This window comes from Panthera onca, chromosome Y (genome assembly GCF_046562875.1).
Source record: "Panthera onca isolate mPanOnc1 chromosome Y, mPanOnc1 haplotype 2, whole genome shotgun sequence".
Lineage (NCBI taxonomy): Eukaryota > Metazoa > Chordata > Mammalia > Carnivora > Felidae > Panthera > Panthera onca.
This window is the reverse complement of record NC_138358.1, coordinates 22,264,649-22,292,123: the sequence shown is the minus strand read 5'-3', so window position 1 is coordinate 22,292,123 and position 27,475 is coordinate 22,264,649. Positions and strand designations below refer to the sequence as shown.

Here is a 27,475-nt window from a genome sequence, read left to right as displayed (position 1 = left end):
AGGCGAGGGCCCTAGTCGGCCTTCCAGCCTCCGCTTTCCCCGCCCCTCACTAGGGGACCTCCGTTCGGTAAGCAGCCAGAGGCTCCACTTCCTTCCTCGGAGCGTGATGGCTGGAGACGAGGTTGGAGTGACTCTGGGGCAGCCGCATCTTTCTCGCCAGGATCTCGCCACCTTGGTAGGGTTTCGCTCTGGGAGGTTGCGGAGGGAACTCAGTACGGGGATGAGTGAACCTCCCAGCACTCATTTAGTGTCGTGTTTTCGGGACGAAGGATAAAGGCCATAGAGCTGGGCGCGATATGCTGCGCTTGCGCTGCCCTCTGCACTTCGCAAGTCTGCGAGACCAGCGTGCTCGTTTGAAATTGTGTGGACCTAGGACCCTAAGGATTCGGCTGAGAAGTCCTAGTGTTAAATGTTATTAAGATTTTTGCCTATGAAGGTGTTAGAGAAGAGTAAATTAAACATTCTAAGGTTTGCATCTTTAAAGGTCTGGGAAGGTGTTTATACACTCATTCCTGCTGACTCCCCAAATTTCGGGCCTGGCCTTTCAGGTCTCCTGCAGAGAGTGGTGATAGTCGTCTCTTTTAACCATAAACTTCTTTTAGATTTATTAGTCCTATCATTCTGTTTGTGAATACAATTTTTACAGTAAAAGTTTGGTAAGCAGTAGGGAGTTGAATTTATGGTGGCGTGTTGTAGATTAAAAAACGAAATCAAGATCCTGGTTTGTCTTACATGAGTTTAAAATACACCGTTTAATTGCAGGATGTTACCAAATTGACCCCACTCTCACAGGAAGTTATCAGCAGGCAAGCCACAATTAACATAGGTAAGCAAATTGATCGCATAGAATATTACAGCTTTGAAGTCCTGAGGTGGCAGCCCTCTGAAATGGTTTGTAATCTCTTCTTGTAGGGTTAACTGAATTACGAGAGAGTTTAGATATGTAGGGAATGACTTGAGCCATGAGGAAAGCACCTGCTTGATTTCCTTAATGCAGTGAATGCTCTCTATTCCTGTAAGGAGGTGTTACGTAAAGACATATATTAAAAAAAAGAGTGTGCTTTAAGGATAAGTATATGCATACAGTATTCATACACCAAAGGGTAAGGAAACCATGACAATGTTATTAAATGGGATTATTTTAAGAACAGGGAATGTAAGGGGTGCCTGGGTGGCTCAGTCGGTTAAGCATCCAGCTTCAGCTCAGGTCATGATCTTGCTGTGCTGATGGCTCAGAGCCAGGAGCCTGTTTCAGATTCATTCCCTCTCTCTCTCTCTCTCTCTCTCTCTCCCCCACTCATGTTCTGTCTCTGAAAAATGAGTAAACCTTAAAAAAAATTTTAAAAAATGGGGCGCCTGGGTGGCTCAGTCGGCTGAGCGTCTGGCTTCAGCTCAGGTCATGATTTCACGGTTTGTGAGTTCAAGCCCCGCATCGGGCTCTGTGCTGATGGCTCGGAGCCTGGAGCCTGTTTCGGATTCTGTGTCTCTCTCTCTGCTCCTCCCCTGCTCATGCTCTGTCTCTCAAAATAAATAAATAAACATTTAAAAAATTTAAAAAACGGGGAATGTAAAAGCCTCGATATATAAGCTATTGACTATTTTTCCTAATCAGCACCTTCATAATTTAGAAGTTGGTTAATCTAGTAAACTTTGGATATTTTAAGGTCCCTACAAACAGTAAAACCTAGTATAAGATTCAGCTGTGATGTTACAAAAAGTTATACCACTTTTAAAGTATATTTAATTATTGTAATTAAACAAGAATTGTTTTCTAATTTTCATGAATTACTTTTTTTGTGTGAAAATTTTCATACATGTTTACTTTACTCAAAATACTGGTAAGTTTCTAAGTATACAAAATTTTGTATATTTTTCAGTAACTTTATTTCAAGCAGTTATTTTTTTTCTAGGTCAATAATAACTTGAATGATACGGCAGGTAGTTGGAAACTTCTTTGGTGTTTCAGAAAAGCTTTTGTGTAGAAGGGATACGTGAAAGGAAAAAATGAATTCATTATTGCTTATATTGACATTTACAATAACTTGGTTTGGTTTTTCTAACTCCACTAAAATATTTGGTGTAATTTGATGCATACAAATTAATTTTTTTGTTTTTTGTAGGTACAATTGGTCATGTTGCTCATGGAAAATCTACGGTTGTAAAAGCTATTTCTGGAGTTCATACAGTCAGATTCAAAAATGAATTGGAAAGAAATATTACAATTAAGCTTGGATATGCTAATGCCAAGGTACATAGTAGGTTGTGTAAGTAGAAGCCATTTTACATTAATTGTCAAATATATAGATGCCAAATTTGATCTTTTCATTGAAATTTTTAGATTTATAAACTTGATGATGCAAGTTGTCCTCGGCCAGAATGCTATAGATCCTGTGGAAGTAGTACACCTGATGAGTTTCCTACAGACATTCCTGGGACCAAAGGAAACTTCAGATTAGTCAGGTGATTGTTTTTTGTGGTAAACATGCTTTTTTGTCTTGTGCTAATTGAAATATAGAGATACTAAACAGTGATTTCAACCAAAGCTTGTTGCATATGAATTTTTGTCAAAATGTAGGTAAGAAACTTTGAAGAATATTTTCTAGGTAGGATGTCTATAGTGCATAATAGTTGATTAATAAGTTTTTTCAAGTGTATGTTATACAATAATAAGAGATTGAAGGCTGATTAAACTTAAGCTAAAATATGTATGTGCACATTTTCTGAAGAATTACCACATAAACAATTAAATTGTTATATTTGGTAGTTTCTTTTTTTGGGCTTTTGTTTTCAACTTTGGTTTTTTTGTGTGTTTCTCAGAAGAAGACCAGTTATTTGTTTTTGACACTTTGAAATGTTTCCATCCATTTTTGAATGTTGTTGCATGACTTTGTTGCTCATAAGAGGATATTGCCTCCACCAAGTGATGTGTATGGGTAACAGGAGTTAGATCATGAGGACATGAACATACAATTTTTTAAAACAATAACAGTTTAGAGTGCATGGTATACTTTTTGGTTGTTTGTTTGTTTGTTTGTTTGTTTTTAAATTCTGCCCCTGTGCATTAGATTTGCAATTCTACATTGTTTTTCAATATGCTAGAGAGCTTTAAGCAAATTTTTTTTTTTTTTGGATGATAATTCCCATTCTGATAACAGTTGTGTTATTTTTCCCAAATCAATCTAATTTGCTTCAGATGATTACGATTTTACCTCCTGAAAACTATCAAAAATCTATTTTTTTGTTAAATTTTAGATCTAAAAACTAGAATATTGTAACAGCTTTGCTGTATATATATATTTTTCTTTCTTCATCTTGAAATAATTATGGCCTCATAGGAAGTTGGAAAGGTGTCATAAAGGACCTTTATTCCCTTCACCTATTTTTCCCCACAGTTAGAGTATTACATCAGGCCAAACACCAAAACAAGGAACTGGATGTTAGTAGAAAGTAGGTGTATAGCTCTACCTTCTTTTATTGTGTATCCATTCCTATAACTAGCACTACTTTCCAGATATAGAACTGTCATCACCACAAAGATCACTTTCACTGCACGTTTAAGTTCCCATAATCATTCTCCCTAGAATCCCTAATCCCTGACAACCACTGATCTGCTACAACCACACATCTGTTACTACTGAGTTTCTTCTCTTGAAATGTGTGTAAATTGAATGTATTCTAAATTGTCTTTTGAAATTTACTCATTTTCACTCAGTATAATGTCTTTGAGGTCCATCCAGTTTGTTGAGCATGTCAGTAAAGTAGTTCATTGTTTTGTTTTGTTTTGTTTTTCTCTCATTTTTAGTAATCTTTATTTTTTAAACCTGGTTTAGGCTCACAACAATATTGAACAGAAGGTGCAGAGATTTGTCATATTCCTTCAGTCTTGCACATATGTAGACTCCTCTATTTCTAACATCCCCTAACTGAATGTAGGATGTAACATTTGTTACAATCACTGCACCTAGTATTAACACATCATTATCATACAGCATTATCATCTAGCATCCATAGTTTACCTTAGCGTTCATTCTCAGTGTTGTACATTCTGTGGATTTCCAAAGGTTTATAAAACATGTTTCTACTATTATGCTGTCAAAGAGTAGTTTCACTGAACTAAAAATAATCCTTAGTATCCCACCTATTAACCCACACTCTACCTTAACCCCCAGCAACTACTGATCTTTCTGTTGTCTCCATAGTTTTGCGCTTTTTTTTGAGAACAGTGTAAAATTGGAATCATACAATATGCAGCCTCTTAAAAAACATTTTTTTAAACATGTATTCATTTTTAAGAGAGATGGAGCATGAGTTGGGGAGGGCAGAGAGAGGGAGACACAGAATCCGAAGCAGGCTCCAGGCTCTAAGTTGCCAAAACAAAACCCAACTCGGAGCTCACGTCCCCGAACTGTGAGATCATGACCTGAGCCAAAGTCGGACACTTAACCGACTGAGCCACCCAGGCACCCCTAGCCTTTTATAATTGTCTTTCAGAATTAGTATAGTTTTGCATTTTAAATGTAGCTTTGTTATCCCTTTTGAGTTAATTTTTTTTAACCTATTTGCCATCTACCTTCCCTCTGGTAACCAGAAGTTTGTTCTCAATAGTTGAGTCTCTCTTGGTTTATTTCTTTCTCTTTTATTTTTTTTCTCTTCGGTTGTTTGTTTTGTTTCTTAAATTCCAGTATGAGTGAAATTTCTCTCTGACTCATTGTCTTTGCTTAGCATCATATTTTTTGAGTAAATTTCTGTGCCAAGTATAAGATCTCCATCTAGATTCATTTTTTGCATGTGAATGTCCCAATTGTTTGATACCAACTAATTATTGAAGAATTATCTTTGCTTGATCGTATTGCCGTCGTTCCTTTGTCAAAGGTCACTTAACTATGAATCTTTCTGTGGTGTCTCTTACATTTACATATTTCTCTATTTACCTGTATTACACTGTCTTAATCACTATAGTTTGTAGCTCTTTATACTTTAAGTGTTGAAGGGGTGTAGTATATGCAATCTAATTTTGTTATTCTCCTTTAATATTTTGTGGGCTACTTTCAGTCTCTTGCCAAACCTTAGAATTACTTTGTTAATGTACACAAAGTAACTTACTGGGGTTTTTGTTAGTATTGCACTGAATCTTTTAATTGCTTTAGAAAGAGCTTACATCTCGTCTTTTGGGTGTTACCATATATGAACTTGGACTGTCTGTCCATTTATTTAGTTCTTTGATTTTGTTCATCAGAATTTTGTAATTTTCTTCCTGGAAATTTTATATATTTTGTTAGATTTTTATCTAAGTATTTTATTTTTAGGGGTGCTAATGTAAGAGGTTTGTGTTTTTAATTTAAAATTCTAGTTCATTGGTGTCATACAGGAAGGTGTTTGACTTTTATTTATTAACCTCAAATTTATAGCCTTCTGTAATTGCTTACTAATTACAGGGGTTTTGGGTACTTTTGGATTTTATACATAGGTAGTCATATACTGTGCAAATAAAAATGATTTTATTTTTTCATTCAAAATTTGTGTACCTTTCTTTTGCCTTACTGCATTAGCCAGGACTTCCATTATTATGTTCAAAAGCAGTGGTGAGAGGAACATATTTGCCTTTTCCCAATCTTAGTGAAAAAGCATTGAGTTTCTCACCATTTTTTATGATGTTAACTCTGGGGTTTTGTAGGTAATCTTTATTAAGTTGACAAAGATATCCTTTATTTCTAGTTTGGTAAGAGTGTTTTTATGAAACATTGTTGGATTCTGTTAAATGTTTTTCTGCATCTGTTGATACAATCATGTGATTTTGCTTTTTTTTACAGTGTATTTATTTTGAGTGAGAATACAAGCTGGGGTGAAGGGCAGAGAGGCAAAAATCCCAAGTAGGCTCTCCTTTGTCAGCACAGAGCCTGATGCTGGGCTTGAACCCATAATCTATGGGATCATTACAGCTGAAACTGAGAGACGCTTAACCAACTGAGCCACCCAGGTGCCCCTGAGCATCCAATTCTTGATTTCAGCTTACATCATGATCCCAGAGTCATGGGATCAAGCCCTCTGTGGAGTTCCATGCTAAGCGTGGAGACTGCTTAGGTCTCCATCTTTCCCCGCCCCTTCCCACTGCTCACTTTCACACTCTAAGATAAATAACAAAACAAAGAGTCAGCTAGAAAATGAGTAAAAGACATGAAGAGCATAAATGGTAGACAAATAAACACACTTTTTATTTCTCATTTATATTTCATAAAAATATATTTTTATATTCATTTGGCTTTCAAATCATTCATATTTCCAATATACATTGTATAAAGTCTATATTTTTCTCACTGCGGTATTTGGATTTGGGAGTTTACCTCAGATTATTTGAGCCTTATTTGTGTACAGCTAATTTTATCTGTTTTGTAATCATATTTAGTCATTTTAATTTCAGCTGATACTCTAATTTTAAAAGTCTGGAGCATCATGTTATGAAACTGGTTGGCAGCTAGATTACTTTTAAAGTGATATATCCTTAGGAAGTCAATCCATGATTTTCATGTTTAAGAATTAATTGATTTTAAAGCTGATTATTTCTTGATTGTTAGACATGTTTCCTTTGTTGACTGTCCTGGCCATGATATTTTGATGGCTACTATGCTGAATGGTGCAGCAGTAATGGATGCAGCTCTTCTGCTGATAGGTAAGTAATATCAGAATTGATTTGACCAGTTCATGTGGGGCCAATACAAAATGGAATATTTAAAGAGTAAGTAGAGCCATACATGGGAGGTAGCAGGTTATCCAAATTAACATCCATGTGTGCCACCTATGATAAAATACTAAAGAAAATGAACCTGATGCTGATATCTTGTGAGAATTCTTGTGGTAGTATGTTTCCTTTCCACCCAGAAATAATTATTATGTCAACAGAGCATTGTTCTTACTATTATTTTATTTATAATTTTTCACATAAAAGTATACAGAGTGGCAGAGGGTGTTTTTTAATATCTTTGGGTTATCCACAGCATATTAACATTATATTGACATTCTGTTGGCATATAATGGTTTTTTGGGTATAATTCTCATTCAAATGAAATGACATGACGGCCTGCATAGAGGTGTTGGGTTTTTTTTAATGTTTATTTTGTGAAAGCATGCATAAATGGGGGAGGGATAGAGAAAAAGGAACATAGAATTCCAATCAACCTCCATGCTCAGCACAGACCCTGATGTGGGGCTCGATTTCACAACCACGAGATCATGACCTGGCTGAAATCAAGACTGAATGCTTAACCAACTGAGCCACCTAGGCATCCCAAGGCCTGCATGTAGGTTTTCAAAGCTAGGGATTTGCTTTCTTCCTTATGTGAACTGTCAAATTTTGTGATTAGAGGCTATGTGGAGTTTTGGGCCAAATGTACAGTTAAAGGGCACTATCTCCACCCAGGACTGCCGTGTGACAGCAGCTGCAAATTTAGAAAGTTCCATAAACCATCCTTAAATTGTTAATTTATTAGACTCAGATCTTACTGAAAACTGTTACACTGAATGGTTATTATGATTTATTACAGGGAAAGAATGAAAATTAAGATGAACCAAAGGTGGAAACAAATAGGGCAGAGTCCAAGAGATAAACTTCAGTTGTGCTTTCTCTGGAGGCAGAGGTTACTCTCAGCATCATTGTGTAACATTAATCATGAAATGTTCCACCATATATGAGCTCTGCTGACTTTCAGTGTTGGGAGTTTCTGTAATGTAGCCATAAATAACAAATTGCCCTCATGGTTGATTTTAGTCTCCAGATCTGCTAAGACCTCCTGTCCTCAATGCCCAACTCTAAATTAGACGGTTGGTCTCTCTGGCATGTCTACCGTCTAAGATTATGAGGTTTGGCACCCTATCCTGAGATTTAGTGTAGTTCACCCTTACCCTGAATAAGACATTCTAATCAGGAATGATAGCTCTTATCTTCAAGAAGCCCAACACAAAGCGAGACCAATTTGGGCTGGGACAAATGCTTTTTTACATAGGGGTACACTTTTCAAGAAGTATGGTACAAGACATTTAATATTACAACTTGGGGAAAGAAATTATTAGGCTATGTTAAAGATTAGGTACTTCTTTGTAATACATGGTTGTTTTTGCAGATCCTGTGTTCCTTTTGTTAACAAATAGTCATAATTGGTATCCATTGCTGTATAGCAAAGTACCTGAAAACCTGATAGCTTAGGAAAACATACATTTATTCAATGTTTCTGTGACTTTCTGGGTAAAGATCTCAAATTTACAGTAATCTCTGTAGGAACTACTGTTACATTAAGACTTGTCAGGGGCTGGAGAGTCCGATTTTAAGTTCACTTACACCTCATTTTCTCCTCCTGTGGGCCTCTCCATAAATTGTCCAGTTGTCCCCCTGAAATTTCACCTGTTTTGAAAGAAGCAAAGAGCTTCCAAGCAGGAAGCCAGAGTCTGTGATCTAACTTAAGAACTGGCCTCCCATCACTGTTGCGATATTTTCTTTGTTATTGGAAGGATTCATTAGAGCCATGTGGTATTTAAAGGGAAGAATTTCATAGGGTGCAAATATCAGAGCATGGAGACTAATGAAATTGTGGTTGTTTTCTTCTGTCCTCTTGGATAATTATATTTCATTGACTACACTAAGCAACTTTTCCTCTTGACTATTCTGCAGACTTGGGCCAGAATATCTCAAGACTAGATAGAATCAGAGGGTTATATGTTATGTCTGAATAATAGAATCAGAGGGATATATGTTATGTCTGAATAATAGACTCTGGAAGAAGCCAGATTCGTTTTTTGTTTTTTGTTTTTTTGACATTTGTTTATTTTTGAGACAGAGTGCAAGCAGGGGAGGGACAAAGAGGAAGACACAGAATCCAAAGTAGGCCCTCTGCTGGAAGCTCAGATCCTCACGTGGGGCTCCAACTCATGTACTGTGAGATCATGACCTGAGCCGAAGTTGGAGGCTTAACCAACTGAGCCATGTGCCCCAGAAGCCAGATTTGTTCACTCCAAGCATTTTTGTCCTTAGGATAAGAGTTTAAATAGCTGGAGCTGGGAGAATCCAGGGAAATTGGTCATGAAGTTTAAATGGACTTACAGAGATACTTGGCAGTGGTATAAGGAATTTGCTTTGAGTAGGAAATACAAAAGTCTCTTTTATTGGATGCTAACTAATTCTTACTACTCATCTTGTGTATTTGTTTTTTAATTCTTCATCATCAATTTAGCTGGTAATGAATCTTGTCCTCAACCTCAGACCTCTGAACATCTGGCAGCCATAGAAATAATGAAACTGAAACATATTTTGATTCTGCAAAATAAAATTGATTTGGTAAAGGAGAGTCAGGCTAAAGAACAGTATGAACAGATACTTGCATTTGTACAAGGTAAGACCGTAATATTTAATAAGTGTATGAGTCATTTTCAGAGGTATTCAACCCAGAAGTCTTAGTATAATTATAAAAACAGTGAATTGAAGAGTTATAACCCTTATTTCTCTGCCTACAACTTTACGCTTGTATTGCTTTTAGCCATCTGACAGAAGTAGTAAAATGTTGAATTTGATGAAATTTGTATACGAGCCAGAAAACAAGTTCTATTCTATAAATGTTACCAATTGATTTAGTGGCATTTTGTTTTGAGAGGTAAACACTTGTTTTTATCAATGTCATAACTTTTTATCATGATAATAAAAACATGAAACACATCATGAATTTGTGTTTCATCTTTGCCTAGGGTGCCAGGCAAATCCTCTATTAATAAAATCTTAGCACATGTTCTGCTATCAACACCAGCACCAATCATATGTTTTAAAAAAAACTCTTCCCAGTGATGGTAACATGAATGAAAGCATCTTTTTTTTTTTTTTTTTTCCTGTTCTGTTCTCTTTATTCTAACTCTGCTTCCTCTCATTGAGTATCTATTTCCAGAATTGGAACTGATGGTACTTTAATCTTTTTTTTTTAATTTTTTTTTTTCACATTTCTTTACTTTTGAGAGAGAGACGGAGTACAAGTGGCAGAGAGGCAGAGAGAGAAGGAGACACAGAATCCAAAGCAGGCTCCAGGCTCTGAGCTGTCGGCACTGAACCCCATGTGGGGCTCGAACTGACAAACCGTGAGATCATGACCTGAGCCGAAGTCAGATGCTTAACCGACTGAGCCCCCCAGGCGCTGCCAGGGCTTTAATCTTTTTAGTGATCCTTTCACAAAAACCTATTTTTCTTATTTGGGACAAGACAAGAATATACTTTGGACATACATATTTGGACAATAAACTTTGGTTCCTTGTTGTTTTTTTCCTTGTCAGAGGACTGGCTATATTTGCCAGATTATGTAGGTAATTCCCTTATGGAGCATAGTATTTGCTTTCAGAGGTGAAAACAAACAAAATATTATGGATCTTTCTAAACAGAATGATTACTTCTCATATGTTGTTGACCTTTTGTGTAGAGATGCTGGGATACCTATTTTAGTGATCTTAATTGCTTTGTCAAATGTGAATAACAGTTTCTATAGAACTTTGTCAAATTTTGATCTTTGTGGTTTCTCATATAGGTACAGTAGCAGAAGGAGCTCCTATTATTCCAATTTCTGCTCAACTGAAATATAATATTGAAGTTGTCTGTGAGTATATTGTAAAGAAAATTCCAGTACCTCTAAGAGACTTTACTTCAGAACCTCGACTTATTGGTAAGGAGTTAACTTTTTAGCCTTTAACTTTTGACTGTATCTTTTCACATTGTTGATCCACTGTGTTTCAAATACACTCACATTATGAGGTACTAGAACATTATGAGTGTTCTAGGAGTTAGGACTTCAGTGTGAATTGAGTATGGAAAAGTGCGATAGACAAATATTTAGGTGGCTAATTATTAATGGTGAGGGCAGGCATTTTTTGTCCCAGAAAAGTCATCCTTTCACATAATTATACACATATACTATTATGTTCTCATCAAATACTTACATTGTACTTCATAGATACAGCATAAAAACATGTCAATTACTGACCTAGTAGATTTCATTTTGCAATATCAGAAACTGCGTTAGGGATTGGAATGACAATATTTCCGTACAAAGTCACCTGTAAGATAGAGATGTCAAGGGGCTGCTCATGTATAAAAGCTAACTTGAGTAAGTATTTCTTCTAATTAAAATAACAGGATAAGCTTTATGGTTTCTTTCCTTTCTTCCCTATCCTCTTTACAGTTATTAGGTCTTTTGATGTCAACAAACCTGGCTGTGAGGTTGATGACCTTAAAGGTGGTGTGGCTGGTGGCAGTATTTTAAAGGGTGTATTAAAGGTAAACTGAATTGCAACCCCTTGCTTCTTCAATGGAAAAATATATATATAGTTGAACAAAATCTGAAACTTAATTTTATAACAATGTACTGTTTTATTTACTGCTTTGTATTTTACATACGTCTGGTGTAATAAAAATAGATTTCTTATATGTAGTTGCCTAATAATAGAGTGGTTATTAACCTTATAACTTTTTTACATTGTTAAATTTTTTATCCTTTTTAAAGAAATGTTTGAAATTATTGTTGCAAGTAGATGCCTTTTCATATTAGCAGTCTACCAATTTAAGGGTCTATTTTAAATTCTCTCTTCTATGTTTTAGGTGGGCCAAGAGATAGAAGTCAGACCTGGCATTGTTTCCAAAGATAGTGAAGGAAAACTCATGTGCAAACCAATCTTTTCCAAAATTGTATCACTTTTTGCAGAACACAATGATCTTCAGTATGCTGCTCCAGGGGGTCTTATTGGTAAAAATTTTCCTTTCATCCCTAGCTTTTATTACTGGTTAGTCATGTTACTTTTTGTGTATAATGGGTTAAGACTATTTATCTCTAATTCAGTATTTTAATTCAATATGGAAAAGTGAGATAGACAAATATGTCGGTGGCTAAGTTGTTGATTTTAGATTATAATATATTTTATGTGTTTCTTCCAAAATATTTTTATGTAGTGGGTTCCCTGGGCTCGCCTCAGTCGTTAAGTGTCCGATTGGTGCAAATCATGATCATTGTCGTAAGATCAAGCCCTGTGTCACCCTCTGCACTTACTGTGGAGACTGCATGGGATTCTTTCTCTCCCTCTCCATCTGACCCTCTGCTGTGTGTGCACACTCCTGCTCTCTTAAAAAAGAGAGAGAGAGAGACGAAGGGAGGGAGGGAGGCCGGGAGGGAGAAAGAATTAAAAGTGTATTTTTATATAGAAAGAATAATACATGGTGGTTGTTGTGGGGTAAGCTAAATACTAGCAAAGTTTAATGATTTAGCATTTAAAAAACTTCACTAAAGTAAATGCATTTTATTCACACTTCAAACTCTTTTATTATTTGTTTGCTTTTTATGTAAATTTTACAATTGGAAAGTTACCCACAAGTATCACCTGTATCATGAGATCATGTTTGTGCTGAGGTTGACAATGAAAGTTACTATTTTGAAGGAACTGCTAAATTAATACATGGGTATTCTAGTTCCTTACACACTGATTACACATATCCAGGAAAAATCAAAATTTTAGGAGAGATTCTGTTGATAGTTTTCTTTTGTATTAGAGAATTTATCTTTTGGTTTTATGTGTTTTAGCTATATATTTCATAGATCACTTTGAAAATGTCATCTAGGGGAGCCTAGGTGGCTCAGTCGGTTAAGCGGCCGACTTCGGCTCAGGTCATGATCTCGCGGTCCGTGAGTTCAAGCCCCGCATCTGGCTCTTTGCTGACAGCTCAGAGCCTGGAGCCTGTTTCAGATTCTGTGTCTCCCTCTCTCTGACCCTCCCCCATTCAGGCTCTGTTTCTCTCTGTCTCAAAAATAAATAAACATTAAAAAAATGAAAAAAAAAAAAAGAAAGAAAATGTCATCTAACTTAATCATGGTACAAGTTTCTGATAAATAATCTAAATATTATTGAGGCTTCCTTGTGCATTTTCAGTTGCATCTTATTGCCTTGCAATAGTTTGTGATTATTGGTCAGTATTAGGTTTATTTTTAATTCCAGTATAGTTAACATACAGTGTTACAGTTCAGATATACAGTATAGTGATCAGTAATTTTATACAGGGGCACCTGGCTAGCTCATTTGGTGGAGCATGAGACTCTTGATCTCAGGGTTGTGAGTTCAAGCTCCATGTTGGGTGTAGAGATTAGACAACAATAAAATCTTTTAAAATATAATAACAATAATCTATACATTACTGAGTCCTCACCATGAAAAGTGTACTCTTGACTCCATCACCTATTTAACCCACCCTCTATGTACCTCCTCTCTGGTAATCATCAGTTTCTTCTCTGTAGTTAAGAATCTGTTTTTTGCTCTTTTTTTTTTCCTTTGTCCGTTTGTTTTATTTCTTAAGTTCCCCATATGAGTGAAATGAAAGGCTGTTTGTCTTACTTACTTACTTCACTTAACGAAGACTCTAGATCCATCCATGCTGTTGAAAATGGCAAATTTTCATTCTTTTTTATGGTATAGTGTACATATATGTATGGCGCATCTTTTTGCATTTTATAGATGGACATAGGCTGCTTCATATTTTGGTTATTATAAATAATGGTGCAGTAGACATAGCAGCGCATATACCTTTTTGAACCAGTGTTCAAAATTCATATTCTTTGGCTAAATACCCAGTTGTGGAATTAACAGACCATATAGTAGTTGTTAACTTTGCGAGGAAACTTCCTACTGTTTTCCAGAGTGGCTGAACTAGTTTATAGTCCCACCAACAGTGTAAGAGGATTCCTTATTTTCCACATTCTCACCAATACCTGTGTTTTGTGTTTTGTTTTGTTTTGTTTTGTTTTGTTTTGTTTTGTTTTGTTTTAGCCATTCTGACAAGTGATAACTCATTGTGGTTTTCATTTGCATTTCCCGGATAATGGGTGATGTTAAGCATCTTTTCATGTGTCTGTTGGCCATCTGTAAGTCTTCTTTGAAAAAATATCTGCTCGTGTTTTCTGCCCATTTTTTAACTGGGATATTTGTTTATGGGGATGATGAGCTGTATAAGGTGTATATCAGTTCTTTATATATTTTAGATACTAATCTCTTACTGAATATATTATTTGTAAAATATATTCTCCCATTCTGTAGGTTGCTTCTTAGTTTTATTGATCATTTCCTTTATTATTTCAACTTTTTTTTTCCTTCAGTATTCTTTTTGTTTCTCTTCTCTGCCCCTGGGACTTTGTGCATTTGTTGGCATGCTTGATTTTGGTCATGCTGAGACTGTTCATTTTTATTTTTTATTTTTGCTCAGAATGAATAATCTCAATTGACCTATCTTCAAGTTTGCCCATTCTTTTTCCTGTTTCATAATGCTGTTGAGCCTCTTTGGTGATGGCTCCTTTCAACTATTAATGCTTTCCAACTCCAGAATGTCACTTGGTTTCTTCATATTGTGTATGTCATCTATTTGAGACATCTTTTTCATACTTTTCTTTCAACAGTTTAGACATAATTTTCTTTAGTCTTTACATATATTTAAAATATGCGGACTTAGTCTTTGTTTAGTAAGCCTAAGATCTCTAGGTCTTCATGAACAGTTGTTTTAAAATTGCTTTTGTTCCTATGTAGGGGCCATACTTCTTGCCTTGCCAGTCTGTCTCATGGCTTTTTTTTTTTTTTTTTTTTTTTTTTTTTTACTTTTTTAAATAGTTTTTTATTTATTTTTGAGAGAGAAAGAACGCAGGGGTAGGGGCAGAGAGAGTGGGAGAGAGAATCCCAAGCAGGCTGTGTGCTGTCCGTGCCGAAGAGCAATTTGGGAATTGACTTACAAATGGTAATGGGAATATCATGACTTGAGCTGAAGTTGGACAGTCAACCTACTATGCCACCAGGTGCTCAGTATGTCTCATCACTTTCTATTGAGCAACATTTTAAATGATATAATGTGTCACCTCTAGAGAGTAGATTCTCTCCTCTCCTAAGGGTTTCTTCTGCTGCTGTTGTTGTTATTGAAAACAAAGTCATTTGTTAATTTACTGACTTTCTGAGGTAAGTCTATAATGTCTGCTTTCTTTGCATGTGCGCCCTTTGAAGTGTGGCTTAGTTGGCTTACTCAGCTAGTAATTGTACAGAAAGAAATTTCCTTAATACCTAGAACCAATAAGTCTCAATCTTTGCTAAAAGTTCTGTTGATGCATGCTTTGAACTCTGAGCTAGGCAATTAACAACTCTGTCTCATCCTTCATTTTCATTATAAGACCAACGAGATGAGAGAGTTTAAAGCATTATCAGATCTTTCCTCTTCATATCTTCTGTTCATTTTTTTTTAATTGGAGTATATGTTTTTGGGGGTGTTGTGTTATATAAGTTATTTGTATATTTTAGATACTAATCTTGGTGAATGTATTATTTGCAAAATATCTTCTCCCATTCTGTAGGGATGCACAGCCCTACACACACATATTATTCACTGGATTTGTAGGAATATGTCAAACTTTTCAAATCTCTCATGGACACAAAAGCTTTTCCTTCTTTATTTTATTTATTTATTTTTTTTCCTGAATTTATTTATTTTGAGAGCCAGCATGTGCATTTGAGTGGGGAGGGGCAGAGAGAGAGAATCCCAGGCAGGTTCCAATGTATCAAGGAGACTATGTGGAATGAGATCATGACCTGAGCCCCAAAACCAGGAGTCAGACACTTAACTGATTGAGCCACCCAGGTACCCTAACCTGTTCTTTAAAAAAAACAACCAACCAAACAGCTTTTTGGTTAATGTGTTGTTTGCCACCAACTGTTATCCTTCAGTTACATAAGGAAAAAAAATTTTTATATTAGGCATCCAGATAATCTTGAAAAGTGGAATCTTCCAGGAAAACATCAAACTAACCAAATGATAGTCCTCTGGGAGTCAGGCTTACCTTTCTAGTTTGTTTAACAAAAACATAGCTTTTATTGTAGCAGAAACTTAAATTTTATAAATACAATGTAAATCTTCATGTTTTATTGGAAATGCTGTTCACACTTTAACATACTTTAACTTGGTAAATATTGTAGAGAGAAGGAAAAACTAACTAGATTCAAGACATGTGAAACAAAACTGTCTATAACCCCGTGTCTAAACTTAGAAATGAGGTCTTAAATCGGTTAGTAAATTAAGATTTAATTTGATCTCAACTCTTTTACAACGTGTCTAGAAACTAGAAGCTAGGAAATGTTTCAGTGAATTTGGGAGAAAGTTGTGTGATGTTGAAAATTATTACTTTACTATTTAAGTTTTTAAAAGAAATTGCATGAATTGAAGGGAGAAAGAAAGCTAGCTACTATCCTTGCTACTTTCCAGGACAAATGCAGGTTGTTTAACAACTGTCACAGAGATGATAAGTTATGGTTGGCCTAGGACAAGTTAAAATGTCATTTAGTTTTTACTGTTCTTACTGATATTCAGATGTTCTTTTCTTTTTTTTAATATTATTTTTTGTTTTAAATATGTTTTATTTATCTGAGAGACAGAAAGATCAAACTACTAGCATGGGAGGGACAGAGAAAGAGGGAGACACAGAATCTGAAGCAGGCTCCAGGCTCTGAGCTGTCCACGCAGAGCATGTTGCAAGGCTAAAACACACGTTCCCTGAGATCATGACCTTAGCCAAGATCAAACGCTTAATTGACTGGGCCACCCAGGTGCTCCTGAAATTCAATGTTATTTCTTCAGGAAATGCTCCACAAAATGTGTCAGGCCTTTGGTTATATTCCACAACTTTAAAAGTGATTCTGACTTTTTGTCAATTCTTCATCGTGTGTATGGAAAAGAGCCTGGAAGGCCTTTACCACATCATTTTACTGACACTTTTTACTTGTTATACTTTATTATATGTGTATAATAATAAAAGCTCACTGTATATGACTGGATATTTTTTTTTTGATGAACAAGGAAATTCTGGGAATGTTTTTGTGTAACTTTTTATTGTACTTATTATATACAAACATACAAGAATGGTGTAATGACAATCCTGTATACCTGCCAACCAACATTAACAATTGCCCATTTAATTTGTGCAAATCAGTCATTATAAACTTTGTAATTTATCAATTTTAAGATCGACTATCTTATTAAATGAAATTTGTTTTCTGTTAAGCAGTTATTCCTTTAGAATTTAAATCAATCTTTTTATTCTTAAATTTTCATCAAGGCCAATGTTCTTGTGTTTTTAGACAAATCAGGGATTTGTTTGAAGGGGAATTGTACTAACAGATTTTGATTATGTAGCTATAGTATGGTATGAATATACTATAATTTAGTTAAATTGTATAGAATACATGTACTGCTTTGACTAACTTTAAGTTTCTAAACATTTTAAGAAATAGAAAGTTGTAAAGTGTGATATACATATCTTATTTCACATTAGGAGTTGGAACAAAAATTGACCCCACTTTGTGCCGGGCTGACAGAATGGTAGGACAGGTGCTTGGTGCAGTTGGAGCTTTACCGGAGATCTTCACAGAATTGGAAATCTCCTATTTCCTACTAAGACGACTTCTAGGTGTACGCACAGAAGGAGACAAAAAAGCAGCAAAGGTATATCCTTTTTGTATTTCAGAAAGACAAAGAATGGGATGTTTCAACCATTTCCATTTTCCTCTTTTTTATTTTTATTTTTTTGGAAGAATTTTTTTTTTCTTACACAACTTTTCTTTAATATTTATTTATTTTGGGGAGAGAGAGAGACAGAGCCAGAGCGGGAGCAGGGGAAGGGGCAGAGAGAGAGGAAGGCACAGAATCCAAAGCAGGCTCTGGGCTCCAAGCTGTCAACACAGAGCATCATGCAGGGCCCCAGTCTGTGAACCATGAGATCATGACCTGAGCCTAAATTGGACACTCAACCGACTAAGCCACCCAAGTGCCCCACTTTTTTAAGTTTTATTTGTTTTAAGAGCAAGAGATAGAACCAGCAAGGGTGGGGCAGAAAGAGGGGAAGAAAGAGACTCCCAAGCAGGCTCCACACCAGCCACACAACCCTTTGTGGGGCTTGAAATCACAAACTATGAGGTTATGACCTGAGCCAAAACCAAAAGGTGTACATGTAACTGGCTGAGTCACTCAGGCACCCCAATTTCCCTCTTTTATATTAAAATGGAATTAGTGGTGCCTCGGTGGCTTAGTTTATTAAATGCCTGATGCTTGATTTCAGCTCAGGACATTGAGTGCCGTGTCAGATTCAGCGCAGAGCCTCCTGGGATTCGCTTTCCCTCTCTCCCTGCCCCTCTTGCCCATGCTCTTTCTCTTAAAATAAGTAAATAAAAGTAAATTAAAAAACAAAATATATTTTTAAAAAGTATAAGATAGAATTACAAAAAGTTGACGAATTCGAAATTTTCTATAAAGCAACCAGTCATAAGTCAAGTTACAGGTTTTTTTTTTTAAAGTGTGTTTGTGTCACAAATTTTAAAGACTGACTTCCTGGTATACATGTGACTTTAAAAAAATTTTTTTGATGAGATTTGGGTGACAGTGATAAAGTATATATGTATAATCTTTTTGTAGATAGAGCACTTTGGTGATAATTATCAGTAGCAAAAGAGCAATATAGAGTTCTATATTAACTTTTACTGGATTTTTTTATAGTAGCAGAAATATTTTCTGTACCCCATTATGACTGTTACATTTTAAATTACATTTTAAATTCCAGTTTTACTTTAGATCTTACTAGTGGTTGACCAGATGTTTAAAATTTTACCTTATGTATATGCAATGTTAAGTTGGATACAGTATTTCCATTATAGTAGTCAAAATTCTGTATAAACATAGTCATAAAGTGCTTTTCATATTAGAACAATTATGATCATTAAAAAAATAAAGATCGTTTCCAGCATGGGTCATGTGTTTATAAAATTTGTTTGTTATTTTGGGGAGAGTTTCTCTAATAATGATACTTGTTTTTATTGTTTGACTTTAATGAAATAATGAAGACCTTAAAAACAATTATCTGAACTTGAGCATTAGGCTGTAAGTATGGACAAGAGCAGTAAGCAGTACAGAGGCTAGTAATTATTAATTACTAGAAATATAACACCTACAAGTTACGTAGTAAGTGTTACCCAATTTTACAGGAGCCAGATAGTTACAATACGTAGTTTAGTTTGCATTTTAATGGAGTTAGACCTCCCAAGCCCAGCTATTATATTATTCTTGTCTTGCTGCCTCTTTCAAGAAATTGTGTATACCATCTCTAACACAAGTGTCTTCAGAATTTTAAGAGTTTCATCTATGTTATATTTAGTAGCTTATTTTAATCGTAGACCATATGTATGTTCATTTAGTGCTAAATAAATCTTTTGTTTTGATACTTGTAGGATATATAGACTTCAAATCTCATTAAATGTAATTTGTACAGAATTTTTTTTATAGTTTATTTTTTTCCAACAGTATGTGCTAAATTTTCACTTTGAGAAAACATTTTACTAATATAATGGTTTGGTTTTTTTCTTATTTCCCTAGGTGCAAAAGCTCTCTAAGAATGAAGTGCTTATGGTGAACATAGGGTCCCTGTCAACAGGAGGAAGAGTTAGTGCAGTCAAGGCTGATTTGGGTAAAATAGTTCTCACTAATCCTGTGTGCACAGAAGTAGGGGAAAAAATTGCCCTTAGCCGAAGAGTTGAGAAACATTGGCGGTAAGTTTGTCAGCTTTGCCATTGTTTTAATCAAGAAAAATAGGAAGAGCCCCTAGCTGACTCAGTCTCAGAAAAGCATGTGACTCTTAATCTCAGGTTCGTGGGTTCAAGTCCCACATTGAGTGTAGAGATTACAAAAGAAAAGTAAACTTAAAAACAGCCTGTTTTCTTGTGGTTTATTCATTTTTGACACTGTACATACACAATTATGCACACTTCTCCTTTTTTAAAACATTTAGAAAAATTTTAATTGCAATATAGTTAATATGCAGTGTAATAGTTTCAAGTGTACGGAATGGTGATTCAACACTTCCATACATATCTGGTCCTCATAAGTGCCCTACTTAATGTCCATCGCTACCCATTGACTCTTCTCCCCATCCACCTCCCATCTGGTAACCATCTGTTTGGTCTCTAGAGTTAAGAGTCTGTTTCTTGATTTGCCTCTCATTTGTTTTGTTTCTTAAATACCACATATGAGTGAAATCATATGGTATTTATCTGACTGACTTATTTCACTTAGCATTATACTCACTAGTTCCTTTCATATCCTTGCAGATGGCAAGATTTCATTCCTTTTGATGGCTGAATAATATTTTATTATGTATATATATATGCCACTTTTGTTTGTTTGTTTGTTTGTTTGTTTGTTTTGTTTAAAGAGAGAGAGTAGGAATGGAGAGGGAGAAAGATACAAAAAAGAATCCTAAACAGGCTCCACACTCAACATGGAGTCTGGTGCGGGGCTGCATCCCATGACCCAGTGACCATGAACTGAGCTGAAATTAAGAGTCAGATGCTCAACCATCTGAGCAACTCATGCACTTCTATACCATTTCTTCTTTAACCATTAATAAGTCAGTGGACATTTTCTCTGATTCCATAATTTGGCTATTGTAAATAATGTTGCTATAAACATAGGGGTGCATATATCGCTTTGAATTAGTACTTTTGCATTCTTTTGGTAAATTTCTAATAGTGCAGTTGCTGGATCATAGGGTAGTTCTGTTCTTAGTTTTTGAGGAACCTCCACACTGTTTTCCAGAGTGGCTGTACCAGTTTGCATTCCCACCAACAGTGCAAGAGGATTCCTTTTTCTCCACATCCTCATCAGCACTTGTTTCGTCCTTTTCCTTGAATTCAGTGGTTTTCATGGCTTTAATTGTCAGCTATGTATTTATATAACTGAAATCTGTATTTCCAATCCTAATTTGTAAACCTGTAGTTCAGTTTTTTACTTCATATACTGCAACTGGCTGACTTTCCTTTATCTCAGACACGTGTACAAAATCAAACAATTCAGAATCTTTTGACTTTTTATCTGTGTACTGTATTCTTACACACACACACAACTTAGTTTTGTGTTTTGTCTTTTAAACCTCTGATTAGTTTGCATAGTCTGTACCTCTTACTATTTCAGTATGTATAAGAGTAATGTTAGTGTATTCAACCACTTCTAGAATTTTAACATTGACAAAAATACTAAAATCTGCATTTCAGATAGTAATTTTATCTTCAACCCTAGGATCGCTTCAACCCTAGGATCAGACATTTCACTTCCCTTTTGTTTCTACAAATCTTTTTTATAGGGAGCTTTCTTAGCCTTTCTTTATCTTAAAATGAATTGACATTTAATCAATACAGTGTTTGTTTAATTAATTCTCATGTTAAGTTTCTTATGTTAAATAAGAATTTAACATAATTAATTTAATTTCTCATGTTAAAATTGAAGTTATGTGTTCAAGGCCAGACAGTGGTATGTCCTTATTAGGAATCACATAGTGAGAGCATACAAAATCTGAATACATCTACTTCATGAGGCTAATTTTGTTCATCCTAATAAGTTATCTGTAACAAACCTCTTTTTACACTTGCAACTCATAAACTATCTATAGGGAGAACATTGGACTCTGCAAATAGCATATTCCTCCTCAAACACTTTCTGTTGGTTATTCCTTATTATTATTTTTTTAATTAAGTAATCTCCGTGCCTAAGATGGTCCTTGAATTTATAATTCCAAAATCAAGAAATCACATACTCTACTGACTGAGCCAACCAAGATTGACCTTGACTCTAGAAATAGCCAAATCATGTTTTCTTTAACTCTCTCACTTCTTTACATTTATCACTCCGAATTCCCTATTTCTTATTTATTTATATATGTCTGTCTATTTGTGTGACTCAAAGGTGACTTAGAAATATTTACTCAGTGAATTATGATCCATTACTGTTTGTTTTTATGTTGATGCTCATCACCCACAATAGCCAATAGAAGTCTCTTCAGTTTATTCTTAGGTTCTTTTGAAATGACCCCAGAGCACGTTCTTACTCTGATATAAATTGTGTGACCTCAGCTTTTTCTCTACCTTTGCCTAGACTCAACCATTTATGTCTTTGTGTTCAGAAACCAAGATTTACATGTGCTCATTGTTCCCAGTCTTCTAAGTCTATACATTTGTAACACCTGGTTGTCCTTTTTGCTTCTCCTCAGATTATTTACTGAATCTATCCCTTCCATCCTGAATGTAGCCCATTTTACACTGAAGCTGTTGAAAGCTTCCTGGCTTGTGCTTTCTTTTTTCTGTGACTTTATTTTTTTTTAGTTTTTTTAAATGTTTTTTTTTTTTTTTTTTTTGAGAGAGAGAGAGAGAGGCGGGGGCAGGGGCGGGGGGGGGGGGGGGGAGAATATGAGCAGGGGAGGGGAATAGAGAGAGAGGGAGACACAGAATCCAAAGAAGGCTCCAGGCTCTGAGCTGTCAGCACAGAGCCTGAGGCGGGGCTCGAACCCACGAACCTTGAGATAATGACCTAAGCTGAAGTTGATGCTTAACCAACTGAGCCACCAGGTGCCCCTGTTTTCTGGGACTTTAATGCTTGGCCAAATATAATCTCCAACATTTCATCATACTATTCTCAAAAATTTCTAGTAATTCCTCACATTTCTTAATACTAAAGGCTTTTGTACAAGCTTGTTTCAATCTGTATGATTTTTTTCTTTGCTTCTTCCATGTAAACCCTCATAACGATACTTCTACTTTTTCTCAATGCCCTCATAATTATGAGTTGCCTTTGGTTTTCTGTTCTTTTCTCACTGTCTTTGTCATAGATTCATCTTTGATGCCCCATACCCCATGCTGATTTTACCATTTATCATCTATAAAATATTTCTAGCTTACTACTGATATTAAGAAGTCTTTTATTACCTTGTAAGTAATTAATCCTGTTTGTGATGATTTATGCTCATTTAATTTTAGCATTTCCTCTATTAGGAGTATTATTTCCATGGTATTTAAATAAGTATAAATAATACAAATTGTTAGAGACCTTCATATGGAGCATCTCATTTAGTAGAATGATACATTTCCTGAATTCCAGCAAGTTTTTATAAAAACAAGAATCTTTTTAGTCTGTCCACTACATTATTATAAGAGAACTCTATCCAAATGAAATTTATTTCTTAAAAGAAATAAGTAAACATCTGAATTGTCCCCTTAACATTCCTTTTAACTACTAAAATACACATACTACTAACCATCTTAACTAAATTTTTTTAAAGTTTTTATTTTTAAGTAACCACTCCACCTAATGTGGGCTTGAGCCCACAACTCCAAAATTGAGAAATGACGTGCTCCACTGACTGAGCCAGTCAGGTTCCCCTATCTTAACTAAATTTTAAATGTACTGCTTTTGGTATTTAGTACATTCACAATGTTATGCAGCCATCACTATCACCCACATTGAGAACTCTTCATTTGCAAAACTGAATCTGTGTATCCATGAAACAATGTCTCTAGTCCCTCATCCAGTGCTGAAAACCCTGGGTAATTTGTCATAGAGTCATTTCCAGAGTTCATGCATTGGTGTACTATATATCAAAATTTCCTTCGTGTTTAAGTTATATAACGTTTTGTTTATCCACTTATCCATGAATGAACACTTGTATTGCTTCCACTTGTTGGCTGTTGTGCTTGATGTCATTAACATGGGGCACAAATATCTATATTTGTGTCCCTACTTTTTAACTCTTTTTTGGGTATATGCCCCAAAGTGGGTTGCTGGATCATAGCATGATTCTGTTTTCAGTTTATGAAGCACCCCACACATACCATTTATCATAGCAAATCTACAGAATTATAGTATGTTTTGTTTTTCATTTCTTTCAGGTATTTCCTGATTTCTCTTGTGTTATCTTCCTTGCTCCATTGGTTGTTAAAATGTTCATTGTTTAATTTCCGTATGTTTGTAGATTTTCCTATTTTCCTTCTACTACTAATTACTAGTTTAATTCCATTGCATTTAGAAATGGAATTTTAGATAATAAATTGAAACTTATTTTTCAGACTTTTAAATGCAGTAAGTTCTGGTAACCTAACATATGGTCTGAACTGGAGAATGTTCTGTTGGAACTTGGCAAAAGGGATATACTGCTGGTGATGGTTGTATGTTCTTTTTTAAAGATATAGGGAAACATAAAAATGATCCATTCAAAAGAGCGAAATCTCTAGAAACCATCCCAAAGAAGCACAAGCCATGGACTTGAGAAACACTTTAAAAAAACTGTCTTAAATAAATAAGTACAGAGTACTAAATGAGAGCACAACAACCTGAAGGAAAACAGGGAAAATGATAATATAAACAAAATGGGACTTACAAAGAGACTCTTTTAAAAACTAAACTGGAGCTGAAAAATACAAGGACAGTTTAAAACATCCTGAGCAAAATCCTTTTTCTCATTTCCCTGTTCTTTATGTGCCTTGTGATCTTTATTAGTTGTTTGTTTTTTTTTTTAATTGGACATTTGAACAAAAAGCTACCTCTCCCCAATTGACTTCATGTAGGAAAAGACCTTCTCTAATCAACCCATTATCAAGGTTTAATGTTCTTTTGAGTCGTCTTTCCTAGAGCTGTGTATGTTCTTTCACTCAATTCTCCAATATACACAGCCACTTGTAATGTCTTAAGTTTTCTGAATCTCATCTTTTAATTTTTTGAGCTTAATTTACTATATCCTCTTAGTCTCTTTCTTCCAGGCATTCTGTAGTCCTTTTAGGTTTTCACTCATTGTGGTCCCAAACCACGGCTTTAAGGAATCTCTATCCTGACATGCAGCTGTGCCACAATTGTCTTAGCACTCTGAGACAGGATAAAGACTAATGCCTTGAGCAGCCAACAGACAAGTAGAACTTTGAAAATAAGGTCTGCTCTTCTCTTTCGAGCCCAGAACATTTGATTGGCTTCTTCTCATGTCTGCCACAGTGGATAAGAACATTGGCATCAGATTTTCTTCATTTTGAGTTTCCTCTTCTTGGTTGGTATTTGCTTAGTTGCTGTAGATCCACAGTAGATTATTTCCTTGGTGTTTCTGTGGGAATATAAAAGCCACCTCAAGTCCTCCATATTGACAAGTTTTCTCCTTCACATACGTTCTTTAGAATTGTAGTTTTTATTTATATTTTGGGTGGGTTTTGTTCTAAAAGCTATAGTTGAGATACCAATTCAAGCTAGTTACTGACTAGACCAGACTTTGGTTACTGATGTCTTGTGGCATCTGGCTGGCTCAGTTGGTCGGGCATGGAACTCTTGACCTCAGGATTACGGGTTGAAGCTCACACTGCTTTTAGAGATTACCTTGTGTGGGGTGGGCGGGAGGGGGGAAGTAATCTATTTATGGACTATATGTTCTAGCTCTTTACTTATTTTATTTCCCTTTACCTATTTCCTTTCACTTATTTACCTTTAAGACACTAATGTGTTGACATATTGGGAAAATGACATTTTCTCAAGTAGAAAGGGACTGACAGTTCTTTTTTAATTAGGTTGATACGTTTTATCTAGTGGCACCGTTCCTTTCAGGGATGTGAAGTGCTCTTACTTGTGGATTCTTAATGGGCAGGAATAATTTTTTAGAGAAAGGTACGCATATGTATAGTAGCAACTTCTTGTTCCCTTTCTTTGGTCATTCATGCTAGCCAAACCCATGTATATAAGTCTCTAGGAATTTAAGGAGATAATATAGCATTTTCTTTGTAGAGGAACACATTATGGAAACAGGTTTGAATTTAGAGGATAGTGAAAATCAGTTATTTTTGTGATGATGCTGATGAGATGAATTTAAAATTTGTGATTTCTTGGAGCACCTGAGTGGCTCAGTTGGTTGAATGTCTGGCTTCAGTTCAAGTCACAATCTCATGGTTCGTGGTTTCAAGCACTGCATGGGGCTCTTTGCTGACAGCTCAGAAACTGGAGCCTGCTTTGGATTCTGTCTTCCTCTCTCTACCCCTCCTTTGCTCAAGCTTTCTCTCTCTCTCTCTCTGTCTCTCTGTGTCTCAAGTAGGTAAACATTAAAATAAATAAAATTCATGATTTATTTTCTTTTCATTTTGCAGTTTAATTGGTTGGGGTCAAATAAGAAGAGGAGTAACCATTAAGCCAACAGTTGAAGATGACTGAACAATACTGGTTAAATAATACACATGGATAGAGTTGTAATTTCTCTAACAGCCTGGGGATATAATTTTAAAGTGATGTTGGTGAATATATTCCAAAATTCATTACTTTATTAGAAGCTGTAAGTTTATTCTCATCTTCTTGTGATGAAGGTTTAACTTCTAAATAATAGAGTCTACAATAGATGTCAAAATTGTTATATTGCTGGATTTAATACATTTTAGCAGAAACTGAGTGTTGCTAAACAGTGTCAGATTTATAGATCAATTCATGTTTGAAATGAAACAGCTACTAAAACCAAACTTTGCTAAAGAATACTTATCACTGAACCTGTTTAAAATAAAGTTTTTTCTTCTTATTTTCTATGATATGTTTTTGCGTATTTCCAGACTTGAAGGGATTTTGTAGCTGTCAAAACCTGAAGATTCAAAGTCTCCATGAAAATAAGTTCCCTTTTTGCCCCACATTTTGTGCACCCTTATCTTTAAAATTTGGAATGAAAATTATTAGGCTTAAATTAAATTGTCTTTTAGAGTATGAGTGCTCATTTACAGATAAACCTTTTCTTCCTCTTATTCTGTTCCTAGATTGGAACACAGGAAGATCAAATCAGTGGTATTTAACTTCTCTTGGACTACTCCCAAAACTCAAAACATTCCCAAAACTCAAAACAGTGTTTCCCTATTTGCAAATATAATTTTACCAAATAACCCTGGATAAAGAAAAAGGTCCATTTGCCATTATTTTTGCTTTTTTTCTTAACCTTTCACTTGATACAATTAAAACATAGATTATAATAGTAGTTTTTTCTTGCCTATCAGATAGCAAGTATTTTTTTCTTATTCCTTAAAATACTTAAAGTTTAATGTTGCCAAAATTGGCATATGATGTTAATCCATATTGAAATAAATCAGAGGTTACAGAAGATGCTGATGTTACATGCACTTTGCCAAGTTTTTATTAGCTCCTGTATATTGAATAGTTATGAATTCACTCTTTAACTAGGCAATATATAGTAACAGTGCTTAAAAACTGATAACTGGTAATATATAGAGGCTCAAATTTTTTGTACTATTGGTTATACAAAATAAAAATTAAAAAGCATTAACATTTAGGCTGTTGGAGGTGTGTTTATGAATGTATTTACTTTAAGAAGAAAAACATTGGTTTATTGCAGAAACATGCATTCAGTTCTACATAGGATTCCAGTAGCTTCACAGAGCCACTGAGTTCTTCCTCAGATTTCATACTAAGAACCCTTACAATCTTACACTGAACTGTACTAGTGCGCCTGGCTGGCTGAATTGGTAGATCATTCAACTCCTAATTTCAGGGTGGTGAGTTCAAGCCCCGTAATGGGCATGCCAGTCAGGTTCCATACCATCACCACGGAGCCTGAGACCGGACTTG

General features: G+C 35.3%; 1 protein-coding gene across 1 annotated transcript; it reads left to right on the top strand.

Annotated features, from left to right (window-relative positions):
- Positions 1 to 43: 43 nt before the first annotated feature.
- On the top strand, positions 44 to 26,423 carry LOC145714977 (eukaryotic translation initiation factor 2 subunit 3). The gene is made up of 12 exons (XM_081794567.1): positions 44 to 175; positions 763 to 826; positions 2,121 to 2,248; positions 2,339 to 2,460; positions 6,573 to 6,667; positions 9,219 to 9,377; positions 10,548 to 10,682; positions 11,199 to 11,293; positions 11,615 to 11,759; positions 17,355 to 17,524; positions 19,445 to 19,617; positions 26,005 to 26,423. Exons 1-12 carry the CDS (start codon positions 107 to 109, stop codon positions 26,066 to 26,068), a joined length of 1,419 nt encoding a protein of 472 aa, XP_081650693.1. The 5' UTR covers positions 44 to 106; the 3' UTR covers positions 26,069 to 26,423.
- The last annotated feature ends 1,052 nt before the right edge of the window (positions 26,424 to 27,475 follow it).

What these genes read in the sequence shown, in the direction of transcription:
- LOC145714977 (XM_081794567.1), top strand. Translation starts at nt 107, where the DNA reads ATGGCTGGAGACGAGGTTGGAGTGACTCTGGGGCAGCCGCATCTTTCT. An exon ending in TTGGATATGCTAATGCCAAG is followed by an intron (nt 2,249 to 2,338) that starts GTACATAGTAGG and finishes TGAAATTTTTAG; the next exon opens with ATTTATAAACTTGATGATGC. An exon ending in TGCAGCTCTTCTGCTGATAG is followed by an intron (nt 6,668 to 9,218) that starts GTAAGTAATATC and finishes TCATCAATTTAG; the next exon opens with CTGGTAATGAATCTTGTCCT.